Here is a 26,589-nt window from a genome sequence, read left to right as displayed (position 1 = left end):
CATTAAATTGATGTTTTCATCTTCTTTTTCTTAATTTTTGAAAAATGAAAATGAAAAAAATTACTAAAGGTACAACTTAGTAGGATTTGAGTAGTCTTTTTTGCAACTTTGGTTGGATTTTGGGTAAAAAAAAGTTAACTCAAATTAAATTTAGGTTGGGCTTGGTTAAGGATGCCAACCAACTTGAACTCGATGTAAAGAAATGAAGAGTTTAATATTCTTAATTAGAAATATATATATATAAGTAGCTTATTTTATCATGTTTATTTAAGTTTAACATTCAAAGGGTTTACGAAGGGAGAAAATCAACCACATTAAAATTACCTTATGATGAGGTTCGTTTGATATAAAAAAACTATTCAATAACAATCGGATAGGTGGAAAATGTTAGGATGAACTAGAATAGTAGCTGAATTCTAAAGAAAAATTACTATTGATGGTCCAACATCGTATACATTTATAGTGATAAATTTCATATTATATCATTTATAGTGATATTTAAACTTTAATTAACGTAAAGAATTTAATTACATTTAAATAGTTTATCTTATATAAAATAGATAAATTATCTTCTTATATTAAAATCAAACCCTTCTTGTAGCATATAGGGTTAATTCTTACACAAATTAAAATGTAAACTTCTTGCAAGCTTTTTTTTTTTGAACTACTAACAAATTTTTATATATATTTTTGTTTATTCCTATGTGTGATTGAACACAACCCGATCCATAATTTTGACCTTATTAATTCGTGTAACTCATCTAACTTGAGCTTAACTCATATTTTTCTTTAACTTGAGCCAAACCCGATTTTAATTAGATCTTAAAAAAAAGGCTTGAATTGAGTTTGAGCCAACTCCGGTTATAAATTGGGATAGATTGGACTTCGAGCACATATGATTTATTGTTGAGTTAAATATGGATTAACTTTCAACCTGAATTAATATGTTCGAATTGTACTATTAAGACATACCGTTCATGCAAGTTAAATAGAAAATAATATAAACAAATAAATATAAATAATTTTAAAAAATCAATTATTATATATGGTCATGCAAGTTTAGCAAAAATAATTGTGTAAACCAAAGAGACGTAAATAATTTAAAAAAATCAATTATCATCTAATACCAAAAAATAAAAGCTTTTAATCTTCCCCCCCGCCTTGTTTAAACCGTCCGGTTGACCGAGAAAAAGTTGTCAAACAAAATAAAAATAAAAATGGAGCCCTAGAAGTCACGTGACATCCACCCACCGTATAAAAATACGTCTACTTCTACAGAGCCTTTTGCCCTGGGCAGTTTCAGTGCTTTCTGAGCAAGGGTTTCATCTAATTCGCTGCTTGTTCCCTTTTAAGGGTTTCTTTACCATCCGGTTCGTACAATTCCACCCCGAATCTTCTCTGCACTTCGCTCTCGTTCTCCGATTCTCCACTCTACAGTTTCCCTTGGTTCCTTCGCGATCTCTACCGCGGCATCGCTCAGGCGCCGTTGAAGTTGGACTTTAGTGGTTACAGATCAGGCGGAACATTCGAGGCGGAAACGAAGGACGTGATTTTGAGAGTTGGAGTTTTGTGGGTCCCGTCTGTTGAGAAGTCAGGGTTTTGTCGGCTTGAATTGGAGCTGAAGCAGGAGAGAATGGGGAGGAGAGTGGAGTGTTGTTGTTTTGTGTGATTTGGGTGTGGTGGTGTTTTTGGTGGCGGGAGGAGCGGGGTGGTTAGATTAATGTGAAGAATTGGAGATCTAGGGTTTACAGGCCTGGGCGTTGATTTGTGTATTGGGTCTTGCGATGGATGACAGAGAGATGGTGGATGCTGCGACTTTAGACCCTGAATTGTTACAACTCCAAGAGGTGTCGTCGTTTGCGGTGAAAGCGAGTCCACAACTGGCTGACGAGTTGTTTGCTCAGTGGCTTTCGCTTCCGGACACTGGACGACTGGTATGTGTTTTTTTTTTCTTCCTTTCTCTTCTTCTCTTCTGTACTGCTTCGTAATACACTCTTGTGGTTGAAGAAAAAATTGTTGAAAGAAAAAAAAACGAGACAAAACTTAGATAATTATCTGAATTATGGCCAGTAGTTCCACTAGATTCGGTGTTGTAGAATTTCAGTTTTGTCCATTTAACTAGTCCCGCAGTGCCAGTAGAAAGTTTAAGGAAATTCGGTAAATATTTTATCTGGAAGATTTCCTTTCCACGTTGTCTTGAATTTGTTGGCGGTTTGGTTTCCACTTTGGCTTGAATTGGCTGGTTTTACAGTTGGGTTGGGATGTGTTTTATTGTGACAGGACAATCTATTGTATATCATTTCTATAAGCGGTTGTTGAGGTTGCACAAATTATAACTGATGTGATTTTCTAACAAGTATGTGATATATGATATAGATTGTAGTGGCACTGAAAATGGAAAAGTGGAAGGGAAAATTGCTTTGTAGTTCTGAGGAAGGGACAGTTCTGTTGTGAAGGTAGGATGTTGCTATCAAATGGTAAAGACAGATGTGGAATAGTACAAATAAAGAAGCCATGTGATAATTGACTGGGTAACATTTAATTTCCTTTTGTTTTGTGCTTCTTATATGAACATTGGGGTTATCATGGTGAAAATATACGTTTGCATAAATATAATGAAAGCATCCTGCTGGATAACATAATAATGGAATTGAACATGTTCCTGCTTTTCATCTCACCACGGATTTAATATTAGTTGCTTAACGCCTTGTCTAGATGTGAGCAAGTTGTAGATACATTCCTAATGTTGCAAATAATGTTGTTACTTCCTCCCAATTTACAGTGGAAAGGCAGAGTTGAGCATTAAAGACTGTTTTTGCTTTGACCCTTTTCCGATTCTTTATGGCAAAGGATTTTCACTAGAGTGGGTTTATTGTGGATAGCATCTTGAAATGCTGGTTCTCTGTTTGTTTACTTGGGTGCACCTCCTTGTTGTTGGGCACCAATAACAAAAATTGAATCTTATATTTATTTATTTTCCTATATGAAAGATTCTATAGTTGTTATTGCCTATATAGGAGTTTCAAAAGAGGAGGTGGAATCAAAATGTTCACTTGCATTGCTTTCACTTGTGTGGATGGAAAGAAATGGTTGAATATTCATTTTTAGGAAAACCCCAAATGAGAGGAAGAGGCTTTGGATAAGACGATAAGTGGGTTCTTACCTTTCCATTGGTCTTTGAATCCTAAAGATTTGAAGGAGTGCTTCTTAAATTGTTCGTAAGAGTTGCAGTCACGACTTGTGAGTTTGGAAGATGTCATTTGTCTACCATTTCCTAATGGACACCTACACCTACACCTACACCTACACCTACACCTACACCTACACCTACAAATGGGTGAATTGAATTTGATTGTTGCTCCTCAAAAGACAAATTGATCCATGTGGTATATTTAGATACCATTCTCCAAAGTAGTGTTTTGTTTCTTTGATGCCAGTAGCGTATGGTAGTGTCGTTAAAGTGGGAGCTTCTCGCCTTCTTGAACGAATTAGAGAAAGCAATAATTAGAGTTAAGATATGTTGAAAGGGACTTCTTATTTGTGATAAGTTGGCTTTTTCTTTCCATATTCCATGTTGTTGGAGGATCAAACATCTTAGAAGAGAGTAAGGTTTTTAAAGGCAATTGAGTTGTCTTGTCATTCCTTTTTTTATTTTTTTTCTTTGTTAATAAATTCAATACATTAATTATTTAAAAAACGTGCTATGCTAAGAATGGTGAGTAATAATAAATAATGTGCTATGCTAGGTATGATGAGTTATATATTAAATATTTGCATTTTATCATGGAGCTGTTGTTGGGTTTTTCTTTCTTGAGTTAGCACGGTGCACTCTTTAGTAAGAGGAAATTTCTTGAGTTGGCATTGTTCATTTGTGGGGAAGAAGCAAAAGAAAGCATGGATGATCTCTCCTTTGTATTTATTTTGCAAAGTTTTTAAAGGCGAAAGCATAAGGTGAGGTGTTTTTATGCCTTTGAGGCAAGGCGTAAACCTCAAAGTGTTAAGGCGTAAGCCTTTTGAGATTATCATTTTTATAATCATTAAATGTTAAAATATAATTTAAAAATGTGTAAAATATTTAAAAGATAATTGAATTATATGAATTTTTGGAATAAATATTAAATCAATTACATAACCTTTCTTTAGAACATAAAAGAATAAAATTTCAATTATATAATGAAGTTCAAATTCTACAAGTTCGTATTCTAAATAATTTAAAAATTAAATCAATTGTCTAATTTTTTTTCTATTTGAAAAAAAATAATAACTAAAGAAATTTACAAATCAAAATAAAATCAATTATCTGATTTTTTTTTTCCTATTTGAAAAATTCAATCATTTAAATTTTTTAGGATTTTCTATAAAATTAATTATAGAAAAAGAAATTCAATTTTATCTAGTTTGCTATTTTCCTATATAGAAAAAAAGGGAAAAAAAGAGGTCGGCCTCATAAAACAAGGAGATCGATACGCCTTTTGAAAAAAAGAAAAAAGAAAAAGATAAGGAAAAAAACTAATAGGTGTGAAATAAAACATTATTTAAGATTGAAAAAGAAAAGAAAAGGGGAAAATAAAAAATAAAAAATAAGATATAAAATCGATTTGGGAGAATAAAAGAAATTAGAATGAGAGAGAAGAAAATAAAGGAGAATGAAGAGAGAGAAGAAGGAAGAGCTGAGGACCATACTTGGAGATCTTGTTGGAGTAACGGGAAGATGTTGAAGGTACCTACACCGGAGTGAGTTGCTGCCGACAATCCATCAACAGTGAGTTAAGAGTTAGGGTTCTTTGTGTTTTCTCCTTTAGTTGCACTTTCTACAGGCTCTTTTGGTTAAATGACAACCCTTTTTTGTTTTTTTTTTTCTTTCTAGTCGCAACAACAAAAAGACAAGGCTTATGCCTTAAGCACTAACACATTGAACATGCACCCGAAGCGCGCCTTAGATACACTCTAACTCTAGAGGTGTACGCCCTTTGGGAGTCTAGCACTTTTGTGAATGCTTCAAGGCATTTTAGAAAAGCTTAGCCTTAAGGTGCACCTTGAAGCGTGCCTTACCAACGCCTTTGAATACATTGCTGTTTTGGACATTATGGAAGGAGAAAAATAAGAGGCCGTTTGAAAATATAGAACAATTGAGTCAAGTTATCAAATCTTCTTTTATGTGTATCTTTTTGGATCAGGTCAGAGTGTATATAGATGACTATTCCTTAACCATGATAGGCTTTGTAGATCGGTTGGGTTCTTAATAAGGGGAGGGAGGTTGTTTTTTACCTTATTGTCTTCCTTTTTGCTTTTCAGTTGGTGCTTATTGTATGCATCATGTGAACTTTGATGGACAGTTTTAAAAGGTGCACCTAAGGTGCAAAAGTCTCCTATAGCTTAGGTGTAAGGCGCAACACTAGGTGCATGCTCGGGTGAAGTGAAAACTAACCTAGCATGCATTTCGATTTTATAAAAAATGATCTAAAATCTAATTCAATCAATAAAAAGTTTAAGATTCCAAACATTTAAAAGAAGCATTAAACAAAAAAGTAATGAAATTATATAGATTTCAATTTGCTATTAAAAATTTCAACAATAAAAGCGTTTAAAAAGGAAAAGTATAGTAGAGGAGGTGCGCCTCTTCAATAAGGCACATGTCTTGGCTAACAAGATGCTATAACTAGGGAGTGGTTATGCCTTAGGCATAGGCTCGCTTTAAGTGTGCCTTTTAAAACTATGCTTTGGTGCATTTTTTGTATTTTGCAAAAGTTTTTGGTATATTTTCCCATTTTGCCTAAAAAAAAAAAAGAGAAAAGAAAACCTAGGTAGTGTTGCTTGTGCAAGAGCTATGAATACATAGACAACCAAAGGTTGATCCATTCTAGTAAAGCTCATATCTTATGGCATCTTGTATTCTCCTTGTTAGCCTCTATTGGATGCTTTTGAGGCTGGTTTGAGAGATCTTATTGTAGTTGCATAGGAGTTTTATTAGGAAGAAGTGCAAGAATGTTTGAACGATGTTTCTAATGTGCTTATTTTAGATTGTTTGGCAAGAGCAAAATTGTAGAATATTTGAAGATTTGGTATACTTGGATCAATCACTTGAAGAGTCTATTTTGTTCTCTTTTTTAGTCAAGAAACTCATTGCATGATGGTGTTTTGCCCTTATTAATTTCATCGATCTTTTGAACTCTTTCTAGTTTTCTTTTCTTATCTTTTGACTCACTTTGTGTACTTGTGTTCTTGGGTGATGCCCCCCTTTTTGTTATGGGCTTTTTTGAATATATTCTCATTTTCTTATATATATAAAAAATGCACTTGTTCACTTAGTTTGAAAAGTGAAGACTTAGACATTAAGTGGATGATTTGATAACCTTTCATCATCACCTAAATAAACATCATCTAGAAGATAATGGTCCTTTTCTAAATTGTTGCTAATTAGTATTTTCCCTTGGTGACTATCAACCATACAAAAGCATTTCCTAATTGGGTGCATTATAAAACGAAAAGATCATTGAATATATGGTAGTTAGACACATGCTATATTCACGGTTGTGATGATTGATGAAGCCAAATATAGAGGTTGTTTGTATAAAATATTGGCACGATTAGATGATCTTAAACTGTTGGTTTTATATAACTCACACTTTTCTCTGGTACTCTTCCACCTTTCAAAGGAACAAATTTATTGTTTTTAATTGATATCTTGGCTAAGGGATGGGGATTGTAGCCATGTGATTTTTCCTTTCTAGTTCTCTTTCCTTTTTCATGTTTTAGCACTTGCTATCTTTCCATTTGTTTGGGTTTGGTAGTCGATCATTAATCTATTTCCCTTGCATATAAAAAAGGGTTGGGTGTTTAGACATAAGTATAAGAGGCTCATAGAGTAGAGGCTTATCATAATTGCCTCATGATCAAACTAGTGGTTGAATTAAAAAGGAAGCATGTATACTATCATCTTGCACTATACATGGAATACCCAACCAAATATTCTCCGAGTGAAGAGACTTTTTTTTTTATTTTTTATTTTTATTATTATTTATTATTTATTATTTTTTAAACTAATGTTGGAATTTGTTTCATATTTAATGGAATTTTCTTAATAGAAAAATTAGTCCTTTAAAATCATAACTAGGGCTTCAAATTTTAATTGAAGCAGAAAGCCAACCTAAATAAGGCCTAAGAATCATAGGAAAGTAAGGCCTTTGGCTCATCTTTTTCAAGATCAACCTTTAGTTCCTTTATTGCCGTATTGATTGACTTGATATTAGCTTGCAAAGGGATGCTTGAGTTTATAGCTTTTGTTTTGATATGCTACCTCTCTTGATTCATGTTTTGCATTGTTATAGTTCTTTTGAAAGATAAATCATCTTTCTTGTACTTTTGTTTTCATTTTCTATAAAAAGAATTGTAGAGGTTTTCCTAAGGAGAACAATGCTATATGGCACAAGGTCATTCTAAGTATTTTTTTTTTATAGTTGAACAAAATAAATAAATTAAATGTGCTAATTGAATATGTGCCAGAGCACCTAGATCTTATATAAAGGAAGGTTCATTCTAAGTATTTATGGGCCACATTTTAATGTTGAGATATCAACACTATTGTCAGTTAGTTACATTTTTGTTTTCTATTGTTCTTGGAAGCTATTGCTCAGATCTTTCTAATCTCTCTTGTTTCACTCCCTTTTCTGTGGGTAATGGTATAAGAATTTGTTTTTGGGAAGACATTTGGTGTGGTGATCTACCCTTTCATCTTCAATACCCAAATCTTGTTAGGGTGGTAAGGACAAGAGATTCTTCTATCTATTCTATTTTGTATCTTTTCCCTTTCCCTGTGTTGGAATTTTATTGTGCCTTTTGCTTTGACTGACTTAATTTGGAAATCTAAGGCATCTCCTAAAGTAAAGGCTTTTGTGTGGCTTGTGGCTAGTAAGAGGCTCAATACCAATAATATGCTTCAAAAGTGGAGTCCTTCAAAGTTCTTTATTGGGAGTGGTGTGTCATATATCAATTGATTGCACAATAGCTTTGGGTTTGTGGCATGAATTGTTCATCCTTACTTGATTAACTAGGTCACGCCCTTTATGGTGACATAGATGATGATCATTTCTTTCACAAGCTTTTAGTGCTTTGAAGACAAGTTTTTATGGAGTATTAGTAGCCTTAATTTTATTTGGATGATATGACAAGAAAAAATGCAAGGATTTTTAGGATGTTTTGAGGGCAACATATGCAATTTGTGACTTGTTTAACTCTTTTTCCTCTCTTTGGGCCTTTGTCATTGAAGCCTTCACAACCACTTTCTTGAGCCTTATATTACTAAATTGGCGTCTTGTACACAAGTCGAAGAGGTTAGCTAAGAAGACCTCAAGTATGGTCATTACTAGTTGAAGTGTTCATCAAGTTAAACATTTATGGATGTTCTTTGGGTACCTTGGGGCAACTTGGAATTTATGGGGTGATTAGAGATTGTTAGGGTGCATGATATAAGCTTATTCTAAACCTGTAGGTAAGGTTTTTGCTATTGAGGCTAGGATTTTGGTTTTGCTATAAGGTCTTGTTCAGGCTAAAGCTTTGGGCTTGTCCATTCTTGTTGTGAAGGGAGATTTTGTTATTGTCATTTCTTTGGTGGCTAAGAATGAAAGATGTTTATGGAGGTTTGACAAGTTGCTACACCAAATATTTGATATTGTTATACAGTTTGATGCTTCATTTGTTGGGTTCCTTGGTTAACCAATCAAGTGGCGGGCTTTTTTGCTAACATAGGAGCAAAGCATTTGATGTCTTTTCTTAGATGTTTTTTTTTTTTTTTTTTTTTTTTTTTTTTGTGTTTTTAGAATGTAATTAGTGTTTTTTTTCTTTTTTTGGCGCATAGAGTTTTGTAACCTTTTTTCGTTGATCAACTTGTATGGCCTTTTGTTAAGGAGGTTTTTCTCTTATTTTGATAAGATTTGTATATTATGGAAGGGTGTCTTGTCTTTCGATTTATTTAATTGATAAAAAGATCTAGTGTGTTTATGATAAAAGAAATTTATGGAAGTAGACTTTTTTTTCCCATTAATTTCTTTACATGGAAAAAAGTTTAGTTTTAGACTCATGTTATAGATTTTAAGATACCATGAAGGGAAGAGATTTATCTTGTTATTAGGTGACCTTTGCATTTGGTCAAGCAAAGTATGAAATCATATGTTGGTTATAGTAACAATGTAAAACTAAGAACATAGGAGGATATTTAGAAATATGAACAGTAACCTTTTTAGACAAGAAAAAAAAGGCAAAAGTAAACAAGCTTAATATATGATTAGTGGAAAATCATATATTATAATTGATCAAGTTTTTATATCATGGGGAGTATTTCTCATCCTTCTTATGTTTTTATTCACTTTAATTAATATATCCTTTGTTTTTGATAAAAAAAAAATTATTAGTGGAAAATTTTATAGGCTTATATATCATTACACTAGAAAATGCTCTTATGGGACCTAAGAGTGGATTCTTCCATGGACCAAAATTTGTTTATAATGACACTTTGCTTTTAGAAAACACTACAAGAAACACTCCACTTCTACAAAACACCAGGAGAAACACTTCATTTCTATAAAACACAATTACAAGAACTTTGTAGCTAAAATATTTATATGTATAGTGATAGCTTTGAAGTATTGAAGTTACTGCATTTATATGAACTATGATTTTTGAGTGTTGGAGCTCAAAGGTTTTCATGGTCATTAGAATCCTTGTTTCATGAGAGGTTGCTAGGATTGGATGTATGGGATGGTGGTGGTCTTCAAACTTATAACATTGGAATGGATAGGTTTGATTTGCCTATCAGGAAAAAAAAAAGTGGATGGAATTGATTCCTTTTGGTGGGAAGGCGTCTAGAAAGGGGCTTATCTGTTAAATCTTTTTTTGGAGCACTCTCCTTTGGTACCATGTTTTCATTCCCATTCATCTTGGTGTAGTGCTGTGGTGTGAAACTAAGAAACATTTTTTTTGCTTAGGAAGTAGCAATCATGTATTCCTGCATTGCAAGTTCATTGGATTTTTAGAGGCATTTAGCATCCTCTATTTTGGCATTTCATGAATGCTACTTCTTACATTGAAGGGTCATGCCTTGACTTCTTCATATAAAGGATGCAAATATAAAGAAGGGGTGGTTTAATGCTTTCCATAGTTGTCTTAATGAGATTAAAGGCACATCTAAGGTGCAAAAATCTCCTATAGTTTAAGTGTAAGGTGCAATATAAGGCAAGTGCTTGAGTGAAGTGAAATGTGATATAGAACGCATATCAATTTTATAAAATATGACCCAAATTTTAATCCAATCAATAAAAAATTATGATTTCAAACATTTAAAAGAAACATTCAACAAAAAGTAATGAAATTATATAAATTTCAATAATAAAAGTGTTTTAAAAAGAAAAAGTAAAGTGGACAAGGCATGCTTCTCCAACAAGGCACATGCCTTGGCAAACAAGGTGTTAAAGCACACCTTTTAAAACTATGATTTAGAGTACCTGGAGACCTTGTTTTCTGAGTTTATGTAGCCCTTTGTAGCCTGTGTGGGGATAAAGCCACTGGGCCATGGTGTCTCCACAACCTTTTGACAATTTTGTTGGGACTTTGCAAAATATGAGGTGATGGGATTGTTTAGGGAGTTCTACAAGCAAGACCCTCTTAAAAGAAGCTTAAATGCAACTTTTCTAGTGTTAGTCCCTAAGAAAGGGGGAGTAGAGACTAGAGGATTTGAAAGACTTCAAACCAATAAGTTTGGTGGTGAGGTTATGCAAACTTTTTGCTTATCTGCATGCTTTGTGGAGGATAGAAAAATTTTGCATGCAACTCTTATAGCAAATGAAACAGAGACTCAAAGCTGGGAGAGTTTTAATATGAAGCACAAACTACTTCTTTTTGTTAATGTATCATATTATTATGTTCTTATTGCTAAAAGTTTTTAATAAAATTTTGTTACTTTTAGATAATTAGATGAAATATTTATTATTCTTGTGTCACTTTAATATGTACCCTATGTTTTATTCTATTTCAATATCTTTCTTTGTTCTTCTCCTTATTTTACTCCTTTATAGGCAATACGTGGAATCTGTGTTTTCTGAAAATGTTCCTTATTGCTCTGACATAATTGCAGGTGAAATCTTTAATTAATGATGCAAAAGCTGGTGCTTCCTTCAATGCTTCTGTGAACTGTTCCAGTGCAAATTCTGCTGCAAATAATCCATTGCCTTCCCTGTTTCCTGCTGGCAGTGCTCCTCCCATTTCACCAAGAAGCGCGTCCTCTTCTCCACGTGTTTCAAAGCAGAGAACCAGCCCTTCTTCACTAGGCTCTCCACTAAAATTGGTCACTGAACCAGTTCGAGAACCCATACCTCAGGTTTGATTCACTTCTAAAGTCTTTTGTGTCACCTACAGGAATAAGGGCTTTTACTTCCTGGATTTGAATATGCTGGTTTCCATTATTTGCTCAGGGCTAAAGAAACCAATTCTTTCGATATTGTATGTTTTTATTTGTGTGCAGTTTTACTTTCAAAATGGTCGTCCACCTCCAAAAGAGCTAAAAGAACAATGTCTTTCTAGAGTCAATCACATTTTTGATGACCATTTGGATGGATTGCAAATAAATGGTGAGATGCATGTCTGATTTATGATACTCATTAATATTTTTGTAGATATGTTCTTCTAGCTCCATGCCAAAACCTAACCTGACCTAACCTAACCCACCATTACACTGGAAAAGAAGAAAAATCTTCTTCTCTTGGATGGAATAAGTGTTTTTTCTTTGGTGATGCAGAATTTAAATCGGTCACAAAGGACATATGCAGACTACCATCATTTTTCTCCTCGGCTCTTTTCAGAAAGATTGATACCGATTGCATTGGAATAGTGACAAAGTAGGCAATTTTACATGTATCTTTATTTTTCCTCTGTTATGATTACTTTTACAGTTTATTTGCTCCCACATCATCTCTTTGTTAATTGATTTCTATGAGAGAAAATAGCTCTTTTAGACCTTTTTTTCTTGCTACTTCAGTTGTTTGGCAAGTATATTCTTCTTCCCCCCTCCCTCCCCTTTTAAGTGAGTTACTATTATTTCTTTTTCTGCCAATTATACTGCATTGGCAATCAGAATCACAATAGAATTCTTTTTCTGCTTTTTGGTAAGTTAGTTATGGTTATTGGCTTGTATAACCCATGTGTATCCCTCTTCTCTCTCCTTTTTTTTTTTTTTCCTTTTCTTCTCTAAAATGTTCACTGGAAAAAAAATTTCATCTTTGGAGTTCTGTTTGACTTGCATGTTGCAATGTCATTTGGTCTTTGTGAGATCTCTCCTCCATCACACCACACCTCTAGAGAATTGGTTGCATTTTGCAATTGAGTTTGTCAAGGTGTCAGGTATTGTGGTTCTCTTTTTGACCTAAAATGGTAATCTGTGCTATGGAGGGAATAATATGTTAGTGGATTGATATTCTGACTTAATCAATCATTCCTCCTTAGATGATGTGTGATTGTACTCTTTTAATCGCATTTACTTATATCATATGTGCTAAGTTTGCTCTTATGTTTGTAGGGATGCATTCATCAAATATTGGGTTGATGGCAATATGCTCACTGCAGATGCTGCAACACAAATATTTAGAATTCTAAAGCAACCAGATTGCAAATACCTTACTCAGGTTTGTTGTCAGGCTGCAAAAGCTGTTGGCTGATTACTTGACTCTGTTTTCCATTCCATGCTTACATGTGGAACCTGGGTACAGGCCGACTTTAAACCTGTTCTGCAAGATCTTTTGGCTACCCATCCTGGTTTGGAATTCTTACAAAGCACACCTGAATTTCAGGAAAGATATGGTATGTACTGGATTAGTTGACTAGTTCATTATGATTTTTTCTTCTAAATGGATGCAATTTTATCTGCATACTTCCTTGTCTGTCACCCCATTCTGTTTTTTTTGTACCTTTACGGGTGTTTTATTGCCATGGTTCACATACTGTGACGTGTAAAAGGCTTCATCAGGGGTTGAGTTGGAGTTTATATTGTTCTATTCTGCCCAGCCAAATTTATATGGAAATCTAAAGTCCCATTTAAGGTTAAGGTTTTTGTTTGGTTAGTGGCACACAAAAAGGTAAATACCAACAATATGCTATAGTTGAGAAGACCTTTCAAATCCCTTAGGCTTGATTGGTGTGTTTTATGTAAGCAGAGTGGAGAATCTATTGAGAATCTCGTTCTGCATTGTTTGATAGCTCTAAGGCTTGGGCATTGTCTATTTAGACAAGTTGGGATTGATTGGGTTCCGCCTAGGAGTATATGCGATATGGAGCTCTAGTAAAGGCATCATCCTTTGGCAAATAGCTAATCACACATTGCTTTGGATTGTGTGGTGAGAGAGAAATGGTAGAATTTGTTAGGATAATTGGAGGACGATAGAGGGGTTGTGAGATTTACTTCACTTCTATTCCTCTTTAGGGCCTCATGCATTGATGCTTTTAAAGGCATTCTTCTCAGTGTTATCCAACTCAATTGGCTTTCGATGTGTAAATCAAAAGGGTTTGGAGATCCTTGAGAGAAAAGACATTTGTAGTTTAAACCTTTTGTGTAGACTCCTTTTATAGTAGAGGTCAATCATATTATGATCAAGTTTTTTTGTAATTGTGGGGAGGATTCCTTATCCTTCTCATGTTTTCATTAATATAAATATATATATATATATCTCGTTTATTAACAAAAAAAAATAAAATTGTTGTATTGTAATAGAAAGATTTACGTTGTGTTTGTTTCTATAAAATTCCCTTATGTAAAGTATTATTATTATTATTTGATAAGAAATAATGATTTCATTGCATTGAAATATAATATACAAAGAAGGATGAGAAGTTCTTCCAAAAAGTGCACAATGCTCTATATGAAGTCTGATAAAAAGATAGATAAATGTATACTAGTTCAAAAAGTTATATCTAGCTACAATTCAGGGAGGTATAAATCTCCTATAAAAGAAACCATATGTCTAGCTCCACATGTAGCTTATGCATCTGCTGCTTGATTGCTTAAGCAAGGAGCCCAAGAGATGGAACATCCTAACTTATAAGAAATGTCAATAATTTGGCTCAAGCATCCATCAAACTTCCATGGTCCTCTCTCTTTCTTATTCGTCCATGGTTTGACAATAGTAGAATCATCTTCTACTAGAAAATTGGAAAGACCGGAAGCATTTGCCAGTAACAACCCTTCCAAAAGGGCGAGAATTTCTTCCCCAATGGCTAAACCCTGACTTGTAGGTTTAGAGAATGCTCTTAATACTTTGCCATAGTGATCTCTAAGCAACCCTTCAATCACTAATTTCCTCGAGTTGCCCAAAGAGCATTCATCAAAATTTAGCTTTAACAAAACCCACTGGAGGTGACGCCCATTCACAAAGTGTCTCCTTAGTCAATCTAGTGGTTGTACAAACTATGTTCCAATCTAGCATAATGAGGTTCAAAAGGATACTTGCAAAAACTTCACTAGTAGAAGCCCATAGTGAAGGAGAGAAGTTAAACAAGTTCCAAGCTGCTTCTAGAGTCCTCAACCTATCCTAAAATCTCCTTGCATTCCTTTCCCACCAAATTGTCCAAATCACAGTGAGACAGCTAAAAAATCTTGCCTCAAGGAAGTCCCCCAAAACCTCTAAATGATATTATCAAAATCTCTTCCACTCTTCTGAGTAGAACTCAATCAATCCCCAAAAGTCAATAATCTACTTCATAATGTTAATGACGTAGGGCTATGTAAAAAAACCTGATTTATAGGGTCCCCACTCGCCCTACACATGACACACCAGTTTGGGCTAAGCACATTGTATGGTTTTCTCTGTTGGAGCACGTCATTAGTGAAGTTCATATGGTTCTTATGCCCTACACATGACACACCAGTTTGGGCTAAGCACATTGTATGGTTTTCTCTGTTGGAGCATGTCATTAGTAAAGTTCATATGGTTCTTACCATGTCCATTCTTTCTAGATGGAGTGTGAGAAATGGAGCACAAATAGTATGAAGTGCGTGCTCTCTCTCTCTCTCTCTGTGATGTTTTTTTTTTTTTTTTTGATCAGAGAGGTGGCCTATCCTACCTATCATGTATAGTATGGTAGAAGTTGGGTTTGGCTTGTCCAAGACCTCAATCTATCTGTACCCTGGTAGAGGCTGATTGAGGTGTTTCAACCCCTTAATCCAACATTAACTCGAGCTATCACAATACTAGCCTGATCACTCCCAAGGTCATGGTTGGGGCTGGTAGAGATGGGTCAGAATTTTTTGTTTTCATAACACATCCATTTTCTTGATAACACCATCAATCCACTTGGAGCCTTATGCATTGTGACTCCTTGGTAGCATGTATAATTTGAAAAAGCTTTTTGAGCTACTTTCTAGTCAAGACATTTCTTTTTATGAAAATGTTTGAAAAGAAGAAAAAATTATATTGAAGTTAGAGAATCATATTATTTTTGCAACCTTTTGAGTTGCGAATCTGAGTAAGCCTGAACAGAAAAGAGTACTTTCCTCCTACTTCTAGAATGTTAGAAAGCTGGAAAGACCTTTAAAGTTGATAGTGATGTATGGTTCACGGGACCAGTAATAATCTATAAGGAAAAAGGCTCGTGATTAACAAATGCGGCACAACTAACAGGTTCATATGATGCATCCTAGAAGTGTAGTCTGTGCTGTTTCTTTAATTTGTTAGATATTGGATTCTGTTTATTGCTCTCTGTGCTATATGCGTTTGATTCTTTTAAACAAAACCATTTTGACAATGTGTGTGTGTGTGTGTGCTTTCTTCTTTTTGTTTTCTTTTTTTGATATGATCTCTTCATTATTTATGCTTGAGGTGTTCTTTTCTATTATATCTTGGATATGATTTGGTCATTAATTATGGTTGACACGCTCTTTATTGTTATTTCTTGGATATGATTTTATCATTATTTAGGTTGACTGAGACATACTATGCTGTAGGTTGGACTTTGGACAGAGAGTTTCAGTTTTATTTTGGATATTTCCAACATAGTATGATTATTGTTGTTATTACTATTATAATTATTTTCTGTAAACAACTAGATATTTAACATTCTGCTACTGATATGCTTTCAAAATAAATTTGTGTGGTAATGGTCCAGCTGAAACTGTCATATACAGAATATTTTACTACATCAATAGATCAGGAAATGGTCGTCTTACTCTCAGGGAGCTGAAACGTGGAAATTTAATTGCTGCAATGCAACATGCAGATGAGGAAGAGGATATTAACAAAGTTCTGAGGTTGGTATACTGGTGGTACTTTATGCATTGTTTACATTAGAACAGTAATCAGGAACTGTGACTTAAATTGTTGAAAGCAGGAAAATTTGATGTATATGAGCTCTGTACCCAAAAAAAGAAAGAAAGAGAGAAAAAATTGTGGTGCATAGAGGTTTCACTGACTAAGAAAGATTTTCTTTGATAGTGTTTCTTTTGGAACATGTAATCTCAAACTTTTAGTTTATTGGAGCTCTAAGCTCATAAACCTGATTTGCAAGGTGGCTGATTATAGTTAATTTGTTAACTCGCTCAATCTGAAAACCTTAAAAAAAGAAATATAACTTCTTCTCCTTTGTTAAAGCAGTTTTGGCTTTGCTAGAAGGTGGGCCAATTTTTTGACTGACTTTAAAAAACAAACTGTATTATGTTTTGGCAAATTTTTCTTTATTTAGGCTAACGTAACACATTCTTGACACAATTCATATCATGTATTCTTAAAAGAGTATCTTAGTCGTACTACAAGATGCTCCCATTTAGATAGGTGTTCATTTGTATTCATTTATAACAAAGGGGTGAAATGTTTTTTTATTATGTATTCTTCCCTTATAGTTTTAGAGATATTGGTTGAGATTTGCTCTCAACAACAGAGAGACACATGCGTATATTTGTTTTATTATTAGATTAACTAGTTATTTATGATGATGAATTGCTAGGCCCCATGTCTTCACTTCAACTGCAGGTACTTTTCTTATGAACACTTCTATGTTATATACTGCAAGTTCTGGGAGCTGGACACAGATCATGATTTCTTGATTGACAAAGAGAATCTCATCAGATATGGTAATCATGCTCTTACCTACAGGATCGTTGATAGAATATTTTCACAGGTTTGCTTTTATCTTGTAATATTTCCAAAAGATTCAGATTAAATTAATAACTGCTTTAAAGTAGAAGCAACATGCTATGTAAAATGACTTTTTCCACCTTTTGGTTTTTTGTGCTTCAATTATCTTCTCAGGTTCCAAGAAAGTTTACTAGCAAGATTGAGGGGAAGATGGGTTATGAAGATTTTGTTTACTTCATGCTGTCAGAGGAGGATAAGTCATCAGAGCCTGGTCTTGAATATTGGTATACCTTGCTTTTTTTTTTTTTCCTTTTTTTTTAATCACTTTTTATTTTTCTACTCAGCTGTTGATTTAATTTTAGAAGAGCTCTTTAGTCATTGCATATTTTACAATAAGGGAAGTCTTCCTATACCTCAACTTCTTGGCTTATTTATGGGGGCTTAAGGGTACTGAAGGCTGTGGCAACCTTCAGGTCATGGTTTTAGGCTTTTAGCTTAGAACTATCAATCTATATTTTTAAGTGCATATTTGTGGAAAAAAATGGAAAAGAAACATCTAGCTTGTGGTGAATAACCATTAAATTTTGTGGTCTTGTTTCATGTGGAAGGATTGATTCAAGTAATGCTCACATTTCTTGGAAAATATGTTCTAAATTAGAAAATGTGAAGAAAATGATTATATTTGATGAAATGGTAGATCTGTTGGACTATTATAAAAAATGTTGCATTGGCATAGACCTATAATGTTTAGAACATGACCTTACTCTAGTATGGCTCATGTCATGCATTCTTTTGGACTGTGTCTTGCTGAGATACTGATTAGGGGCTTATCCTGTTTGTGGACACCTGGTCTCTGCTTCTGTACAAATACTGGGAAGACAAATTTCCATGATCTGTCGAATAAGAAAGAAAAGGGATCCCCATTTTTGTGTGCAAAAAGAAACTCTATGGACAGTTCCTCATTTAGTTAGTTTAGGAGGAATGAGCCAGAAAATTAAGGTGAACCTGGGTATGAGCATGTGCCTTAGCATCCCATTCTTTCTTTCAAGTCTCAATGAATAGGGTTTGAAGTATTCTCCTAGAGTTTGTATATGGGATTAGGCTTGAGGCAGTAGCTTAATTTGATGCTCTAAATTTATTTGTTATGTAATCAATGTGCATCACTCACTTTGTGAATTTTTATTTTCCAGGTTCAAGTGCATAGATTTGGATGGAAATGGAGTGCTTACACTGAATGAAATGCAGTTCTTTTACGAGGAGCAGTTGCATCGAATGGAATGCATGGCCCAAGAGCCTGTACTATTTGAGGATATCTTATGTCAGATAGTTGACATGATTGCACCAGAGGTCACGGCTTTTTTCGTACCCAGATCATCTCCCGTGTTCTAGTAGTTAGCAATAACTCATTTTCAGGGCATGATTTTTGCTTGCAGAGGGAAGAATATATCACCCTACGTGACTTGAAGGGATGCAAACTTTCTGGAAATGTTTTCAATATTCTTTTCAATCTTAATAAGTTCATGGCTTTTGAAACTCGTGATCCATTTCTAATACGCCAGGTAAATTCAACATTTTTATAGGTGCTCCTAGTAATCAATCATTGCCAGGTTGTATTTTATTCCTTTAGCATTATAGTATTCCCATTGGCATTTATTTGGCAAGCAGGAACGAGAGGATCCAACTTTGACAGAGTGGGACCGCTTTGCACATAGAGAATACATTAGGCTTTCAATGGAAGAAGATGGTGAAGATGTCTCAAATGGAAGTGCAGAAGTTTGGGATGAATCACTTGAAGCTCCATTTTGAGTTTGATGAGGTGAGTTTACTATATGGGGGGGCCTCAGGGAGAGTAAGCATACCAGAGTTCCTTTCAAGAACAAAGTTTTCTGTTTTATTTGAATAATTGAATTGGATAAGCCAAGACTTGGGAATGTTGTTGTTCCTGTTAATTTAGGGGTTATTAAAATATAAAACTTCAATGCATGTTTGTGTATATTTCCTATTTTTTGTTTTTGAAATAGAAAGTTTTATAAAAATATAGGAATTCATATAGAAAAAGTAGGTAGTTACCTTATGTACTTGAAAACACTTTTAAAATTTAAGTAAAGAATTTTCACTTCCTCAAATTTTAAAAATTTTGAAAGAGTTTTTAAGAGCACAAGGTAAATTTCTATTTTTTTTTGTATAAGAATTTTTATATTTTCTATAGGAATTTCTATATATATATAAAAAAAAGAACTGTAACAAAACCCCACCTTAGTAATTTGTTTTTTCCTTTAGGGATTGTGAAACAAAATTGGAAGCTCAACATGTGCAAATATCTATGTTTGTGTGACATATCAGAAGAAGAAAGTTTCACACCTAAGCTTCAGAACTGAGTGGTAAATGTCAAAATTGGGCACTTGGTACATGTTTGTCAATGGGCTTGTTACCAAAGAAGCCCCACTCAAGAGATTGATCATGCAACAAAGCAAACCAATCATGATTTGTTGATCTTATATGACATGATTTAAAAGACATGTTAAATCTACCTAATTTAATTCATCACTTCCTGATATTACTGTAGTTCAATTGGAGGTTGAGTCTCAAAAGGTCTCAGTCTTCTACCTGTGAGCCATTTAAACCAGATACAATCTGTTTATACAAGTTTTTGAGTATTCAAAGACTCAATGATATATAACTTATTTTATGCAATATGTAGATTGTCTTGCAGAAAACTGAAGCGGTTTGAGCCTCTTTTTCTGTGTTCACAGTTGCCTACACGAACGCTGCTAATGCTTCTTGAGCTTGGGCATCGAATGAAGAAACAACAGTTACCTGGAAATACTCCTTGAATGAAAACTCAGCATGGTCTGCATACATCATCCGAACTTGGTCATGTAATCCTCAAGTATGCTTTCATCTGGAAGGTAATATAATTGCATTTTTGCAATTAATGCAAAGCTGCACTCTGGATTGCTACAGTGAAATCTGTCTACAAAGAGAATGCCAGTTGCTTCATTGCAAAGGGTGGCTGAGTTGCTGACTGGTGATTATTCACCATCCAGAACAATAGTCAAGACTATTGTTATTCAAATTTTTTTTAGGAATCAGCTTCATGTCCGTTGCTTTCTTTCCTCCTAGCAGCGGCGAATGGTGGAATGTGGCTGGCATGGCATGTTTGTCTTCCCTGCTATGATGGTAGGTATATTTTAGTCCTTTTTTCCTTTGTTTTTGCTTGTCCTTTCACCCCCTCCCCCCCTTCTGCATGTGGTATCTGGATTGTGTTTATATGTTGTTTTATTGGATTTATGATGGAAAAGAAATTGGGGGGAAATTCTTTGGGTTGGTTGCAAGAAGACGAGAAAGAGACAACAAAAGAAAAATGTTACTGCAATTTGTTGTAGAAAAATATGTGGCTGCTGAATTCCAAAATTTCTATGTAAGTCATGATAACATCCATGAGTTGTGTTCATAAAAGTGCTTCCTTATAATATACTTACGAATTTGACAAGAAGGCAGCCTAAGAACCCTTTAGGGGGAAAAAAAATTGCCTGTGACCTTTCAGTTGTAAGGACCCAGTATCAATCACTTTAGATATAGCTTTTCTGTTAAAAGTGAACCACCATAAATCTTTTGATTTTTTTAATACTTAATATTATTTATTCTTTAATTTAATTTAGAAATAAGTCCAGAAAAACAAACACCACTAAGTGTTGTGGTATGATGGGATGAAGATGTGCTAACCTAGAATAGTGTTTCATTTGGAAATGCAAGCAGATGTAACTTGTAAGAGGCATTTCCATTTCATATCAAAAGGAGTGGAACCCAACCCTGTTTGTGAAGTTTGGTGTTTTTGTCAAAAATTATATTTTCTCTTTATTTGCTTAATACATTACCTAAGAATTTTTTTTTTTTTGAATTTTCATATTCAAACGCTAGTCTATTTTGTATGAAATTACTTCTAGTAGAAGTGCTATAGGCTAAAAACATTCTTATCATAATCAAATTCCATACAAGCTCTTCGGAGTGAATTCTTTGCAGAAAGTTGAGGTAACTAGTTTACAATCACTGCAATTGTTCCAATTATCAACTTAATATAACAATTGTATTGTCTGTAAAACAATAATCGTATTTTGAATACTGTTGGGATGTCATTTGTTTTGAGTATATTTGGCTTTGTGCCAGTCATGAGCATCACGGAGTGGTCTCCCCAGGATTCGAACTTGGGTCCAATCTTTAAGGCTTAGGACGTTACCCTCCTGGTACCATCAAGTTCGAATCCTGGGGAGGCCACTCTGTGATGCTCATGACTGGCACAGAGCCAAATATACTCAAAACAAATGACGTCCCAACAAATACCATTGTTTTGTGTACTTGTCTTGAAAAGTAGGTTCAATAATTCTGCCGTTTGGGTGAGAAAAAAGAGAGTAGTTGGTTGGTAAATAATGTTGAGAAATGAAAGAGTTAGAGAGTATTTGAAGATTATTTTAAAACATTTGGGAATAAAAGGAAATTCATGTTGTAATAGTTAGGAAGGATGATTTGAAGTTATAGTATGCTTAATCTGCAAGGTGAGCATTTGGAGTGAAAAATTGGCATTTCTTCAAGTAGGATAAATTAATTTCAGTCTTACCCATTATTTTCTCTTGTCCATCTTTTCCGACCTGAGGCTCAATGGGGTTGGTATGGGCAAGGTTAATGAGGTAGGATTGAGTTTGGATGAGTAAAATATCAATCCAATGATATTATTACTGACATGGGGCAGAGGTACGAACAACCCGTCTAAACCCGAAATTCTATTATTTTATATATTCTCCGATTGAACATCCCATTGCTTTGAATTGAAGTATTTATTCTTCTTCTAATTAATAGTTTTTAATTATTTACTTAAAATTAATATTATCATTAACAAACAAAGCAAGAAACCATCGTTTGATGGGTTATATGTTAACAAAAAATGTCTTAAAAAACAATTAATATAAAAGTCTAGAAAATATTACTTTTTAAATTCTAGTTTTGATCATGTACAAAGTTATTTCAAGATTAATAATTTTTACAATACCAATATTATTTTTATAAAATCATGGCTTCCACTTGGTCTTCAATTTCAACTTCTAGTTAAAAGTAAAAACAAAAAGCCATTGTTTTTAAAACCGGATTAGTTAGTTATTGAATTATAAAAATTATCGTTTCATGGTTTTTTGGTTGAAACAATGGTGAAATCGGTGAAGTAATAAATGTATAATTTATATATTATTAAAATTTAAATTAATTATAAAAAATAAAAATAATAATTTATATATTATTTGAAGTGTTTTTAATTAAAATGTCTTCTCTAGAAGCATTGCAAGGGACTTTTAACTTTTTAAAAACGTTTTTAAAATTTTATCAAGTGCCTTATTTTTCTCCATAAATGTTTTCCTATGCTAAAAGTTTTTTCTAAAAGTATTGCAAAAGGGATTTTGAGAATGTGTTTGGAAGTATTTTTATTTAAAGCGTTTTTAGTTAAAATATTTTCTCAAAAAGCTTTTGTTTGAAGAATCATCTATTAAATGCTTCTCTATGAAACACTATTAAGGATTTTTCAACTTTTTAGAAGTACTTTCTAAATTTTATTAAATGCTTAATTTTGTTCCAAAAACACTTTTTATGCTAGAAGTGTTTTTTAAAAGCACTTCCAAATAGACTCTAATAAGTATCAATTTGGTTGCTAAAATCAACTTGAAGAAAAAAAAAAAATCAAGCACCATTTGTGGTTATAGAAAACTAATTCACGATGACCACCATAGAGGGCACCACTCTTGACTAGTTTACAAACAAGCACCACTAAGGTCTTGTTTGATAACTATTTTCGAAAATAGTTCTAAAAACAATTTTTTAGAATAGTTTTTTTAAAATCGTTTATGATATTTTGTAGAACAAAAATTTATTTGATAACCTAAAATATTTTTAACTTGTTTTAATTTTTTTATATATCTTATTCTTTATTTTTAATCATTTCACATGTTTGTATGATTGCGTTTTAGAACAACCTTAAAAAAAATCAATGAAAACAATTAAAAAATAATTTATGAAAACACCCTATTTTCTATTTTTAAGAACAAAAAATGAAAAATAATTTTTTAGTTGTGAAATGTGTTTTCTAATATTTTTTTATTTAGAGGATATAAAACGCGTTGTAAAACAAGGACTAAAGTTCTAGATTTTTTTTTTTCAAATTAAAATGTGATAGTGAAAACTAGTGTTATTCTTTTAGACAACAAAATATATTGGCACATGGGTGCATAATCATATTAATGAAATTGGTTGATGTTGTATTAAAAAAGACCGCATTTTATCTTAGGCATCAAAGTGAAATACAAATTATAAATTAAATAAAAGTTATATTTAGTCATAATTTTATCTTATGAAGTACTCATATGCTTCACATGATCCTTATATTGTTTTGGAGCCAATCCTTTGGTCATAGGATCTGCAACCATTAATGCAATATTCACCTATTCGATGAACACTTCATCTCTTTTAATTTTTTTCTTTAGCAATAAAGTACTTTATGTTGATGTGTTTGCTTTTAGTTTCCACTTTTATTATTTTTAGATAAAAAAAAAAATTATAGGCAAATGATCACAATAAATCCTTATGGGTCTTTATAGAATCAACACTCTCGAGGCCTTCAATAAAATTCTTTAACCATAATGCCTATCTAGTAGTTTCATAGCATGCAAAACTTTACTTTTATAGTAGATGAAGCAATAATAGTTTCAAGATATCAAACCTCTAGTGAAGTGGAAAACATTTCATGAAGTTGAATTTCTTGTGCCTACACATCCAACAAAATTTTAGTTTGAATAACTAACAACTTCTAGACGATCAGTATGTTTATAGGTATGCATTGGAACCATAACAAATAATTCTATTAAGGCTCATAAATTCTATAGATAAAAAAAATATATTGAAGGTATGTTTAATTTATTAGAAAATAAGTCTATTTCATTGTGACCCTTCTTTTCTTTCTTTCTTTCTTTTTTTTTTTTTTTTAATTATTATCAAGGAAGTTTAAACTTTTTAATATTTTTTCTATGAAAGAGAAGCAACAAATTATGAACAAATCAAGCCATAAAACTTGATAGGAAACAAAGAAATGTCACATACTGAGGCAAAGATCTGGCTGAAACTTGATAGGAAACAAAGAAACATCACACACTTAGGCAAAGAACTAGTTGAGCAATTGATGCATTATCTCACTTTACAAATCTAGTAACTGAGGTGTTGTTTGGAGGCATTTTTTATTTTATGTTTTTAAAAATAGAAAATGGTAGTAACTCTTATATAAAATGTATGAACTTTTTCCGGACTTCTCTTAGAAAGATAATGGTTCATATTTAAGGATATAAGGTAAGTTCATATATATATATATATATATATATATATATATATATATATAAGAGTTACTAAATTTTATATAAAAATTACTACTAATTTTTATTTTTAAAAATAGAAATCAAGAAGGATATCCAAATGATCACAAGGTTAGATTTTTTTTTTTTTAATTTCCTTTTTTGGGAGCACATCTTCTTGTTGTCTTGCCACCTCAGCACTTTGTGTTTTGTTGTTAAGGTAAAAGTTGTTAGGTTTTATGTGCCAAGTAATCCAAGGTAATCTCCGGGTTGAATAAGGTGATAGTCAATTTTTATAAATTTTACAATTATGAGTGGAAAGGCAAATATAAGTAATAATATAGCTATTTTTATAATAGTTCAATGTAACCCAATTTATATCCATTTTCCTTAAACTTCAAATCTATTGAGAGTTTCATTGCTTTTTATGCTTGGATTGTAGTTCCAAATACCCTCACAACAAGACTTTTAAAGACAAAGTCTCTAAAATTTCATAATTGGATTATGGTTTCAATGAATCCTTTTAAGAGATCCCAATACTCCTAAACTCCCCAAGTGAATCCCACACTTGGCAAACCTCTCAAGGATTACACATTAAGGGAAAAAAAAAAAAAAAAATCATATTTTAGAGTTTTGGGTTGAATGGATACAAATAAAATAGTATTGAGAGGTGTATTAAAGTGAAATGCAAATTTAAGAATAAAGTTTGCTTAAAAGCTTTGTTTTAAGGTTGAAATAGATTTGGAATTTTCATCTTTTTAATATATGAAGCTTAAAGTCTTCAAAGAGAAATTAGAGATCTAAACTAGTTGTTAGTCACCAATGGACTTGACCGGTCAAACTGGCTACTAGCCATGGTGGAATTAATGCACTAATAGGTGAGTGTTAGATCCAAAAGCTCATTCGATTAAACAACAATTTGACTAGTCCTCGACTAATCAAGGTTCTACCTCAACTAGTTGGAATATGCTTTTTCCAAATTGTCGCATTTTTGGCCAATCGGTTACTAATTTAACCACTTTGGTCAACCGTTGATCAAATATATAAAACATATAAAAAATTGATGCATAAATTACCCTTAACGACCCTAATTGGATCAATATGAAAACTTAAGATTGAAAAACCCTTTTTAATGACAAAAAATCATGTTAGATATGAGTTTTTATTATTAAAATAGTCAATATCATTTTTCATAAAAATAATTAAAATTGCATAAAGGAGTTATAAAAAAAAAACAACCTTTAAAGAGTTTATCCTTTTTGGTTCAAAAAGGTTTAGTTTTTAAAGATCAATGACTAGACATATTCATCTATTTGGTTTTAAGAAACCCAAAATTTAAAAATATAAAGTTGATTTAGAACCTATGGATGAAATAAGATGTTTTAATAAAATATGACATATCCTAGTATATCAACAACCTTATAAAAAAAATTCTAAAATACTGAATTTAGAATACCATCCATCTAAAGTATTATTCTGGTTCTTGATTTCCTCAACTTGATATAATTTTTTGATTGCGTATTTGAAAATCTTCTCACTTAACATATTGAAATATAAAATATTATATTCAAACTTTGTTTTATTATTATCAAAATTGAGATTAACTAAACATTGATACGAAAATCTCCCATTTTTTTAATGATAACAAAACCAAGGTTACTAAAATATGCTCCCTCAATATGTACTCTTTATTATATAAGAAAATAGTCAAGTTTAAGAACATTAAGGAACATATCGAGGGCACTCAAAAATACAATAATTAATATAAATAACACAAAGAACAATTAACAATTGACAAGATAATGATACTAGACAAGATGCATAAAGATATAACCAATTAAGTATACAAGTATATAGCACTAATATTGAAGATTGTTAAAACAAAATTATCTTTTTAGTACTAGTAGTCTATATAACTTTTTCTTCTTTTTATCACTAATAAAAAAAAAAAATCATAGACAAGGGGACTAATTGATTAATAAAAGAAATTGATGTTATAAAATTAAATAAGAACAATTTTTTTTACCCTCTTACACCTATATAATCCTTTCATGATGAGTAGTATAAGCCTTAGATTGGGTAAAAGTTATAACTTCTATGTAAAA

The 26,589-nt window shown here is 32.7% G+C and overlaps 1 protein-coding gene across 3 annotated transcripts; it reads left to right on the top strand.

The window, feature by feature from the left end:
* The first annotated feature begins 1,289 nt into the window (after positions 1-1,289).
* Positions 1,290-20,595, top strand: LOC117918368 (serine/threonine protein phosphatase 2A regulatory subunit B''beta-like). Of its 3 annotated transcripts, none has more exons than XM_034834961.1 (13): positions 1,290-1,934; positions 11,126-11,368; positions 11,513-11,618; positions 11,735-11,885; positions 12,563-12,668; positions 12,753-12,843; positions 16,141-16,282; positions 17,001-17,148; positions 17,280-17,389; positions 18,296-18,452; positions 18,539-18,664; positions 18,771-18,921; positions 19,859-20,595. In XM_034834961.1, exons 1-12 carry the CDS (start codon positions 1,785-1,787, stop codon positions 18,909-18,911), a joined length of 1,671 nt encoding a protein of 556 aa, XP_034690852.1. In that variant the 5' UTR covers positions 1,290-1,784; the 3' UTR covers positions 18,912-18,921; positions 19,859-20,595. The 3 variants fall into 3 exon arrangements, with proteins under 3 accessions (XP_034690852.1, XP_034690851.1, XP_034690853.1); XM_034834960.1 differs by having other exon boundaries at positions 11,732-11,885; XM_034834962.1 differs by having other exon boundaries at positions 1,291-1,934; positions 11,786-11,885.
* The last annotated feature ends 5,994 nt before the right edge of the window (positions 20,596-26,589 follow it).

Source organism: Vitis riparia, chromosome 7, assembly GCF_004353265.1.
Source record: "Vitis riparia cultivar Riparia Gloire de Montpellier isolate 1030 chromosome 7, EGFV_Vit.rip_1.0, whole genome shotgun sequence".
Classification (NCBI taxonomy): Eukaryota; Viridiplantae; Streptophyta; class Magnoliopsida; order Vitales; family Vitaceae; genus Vitis; species Vitis riparia.
This window is presented reverse-complemented; position numbering and strand designations above follow the sequence as displayed.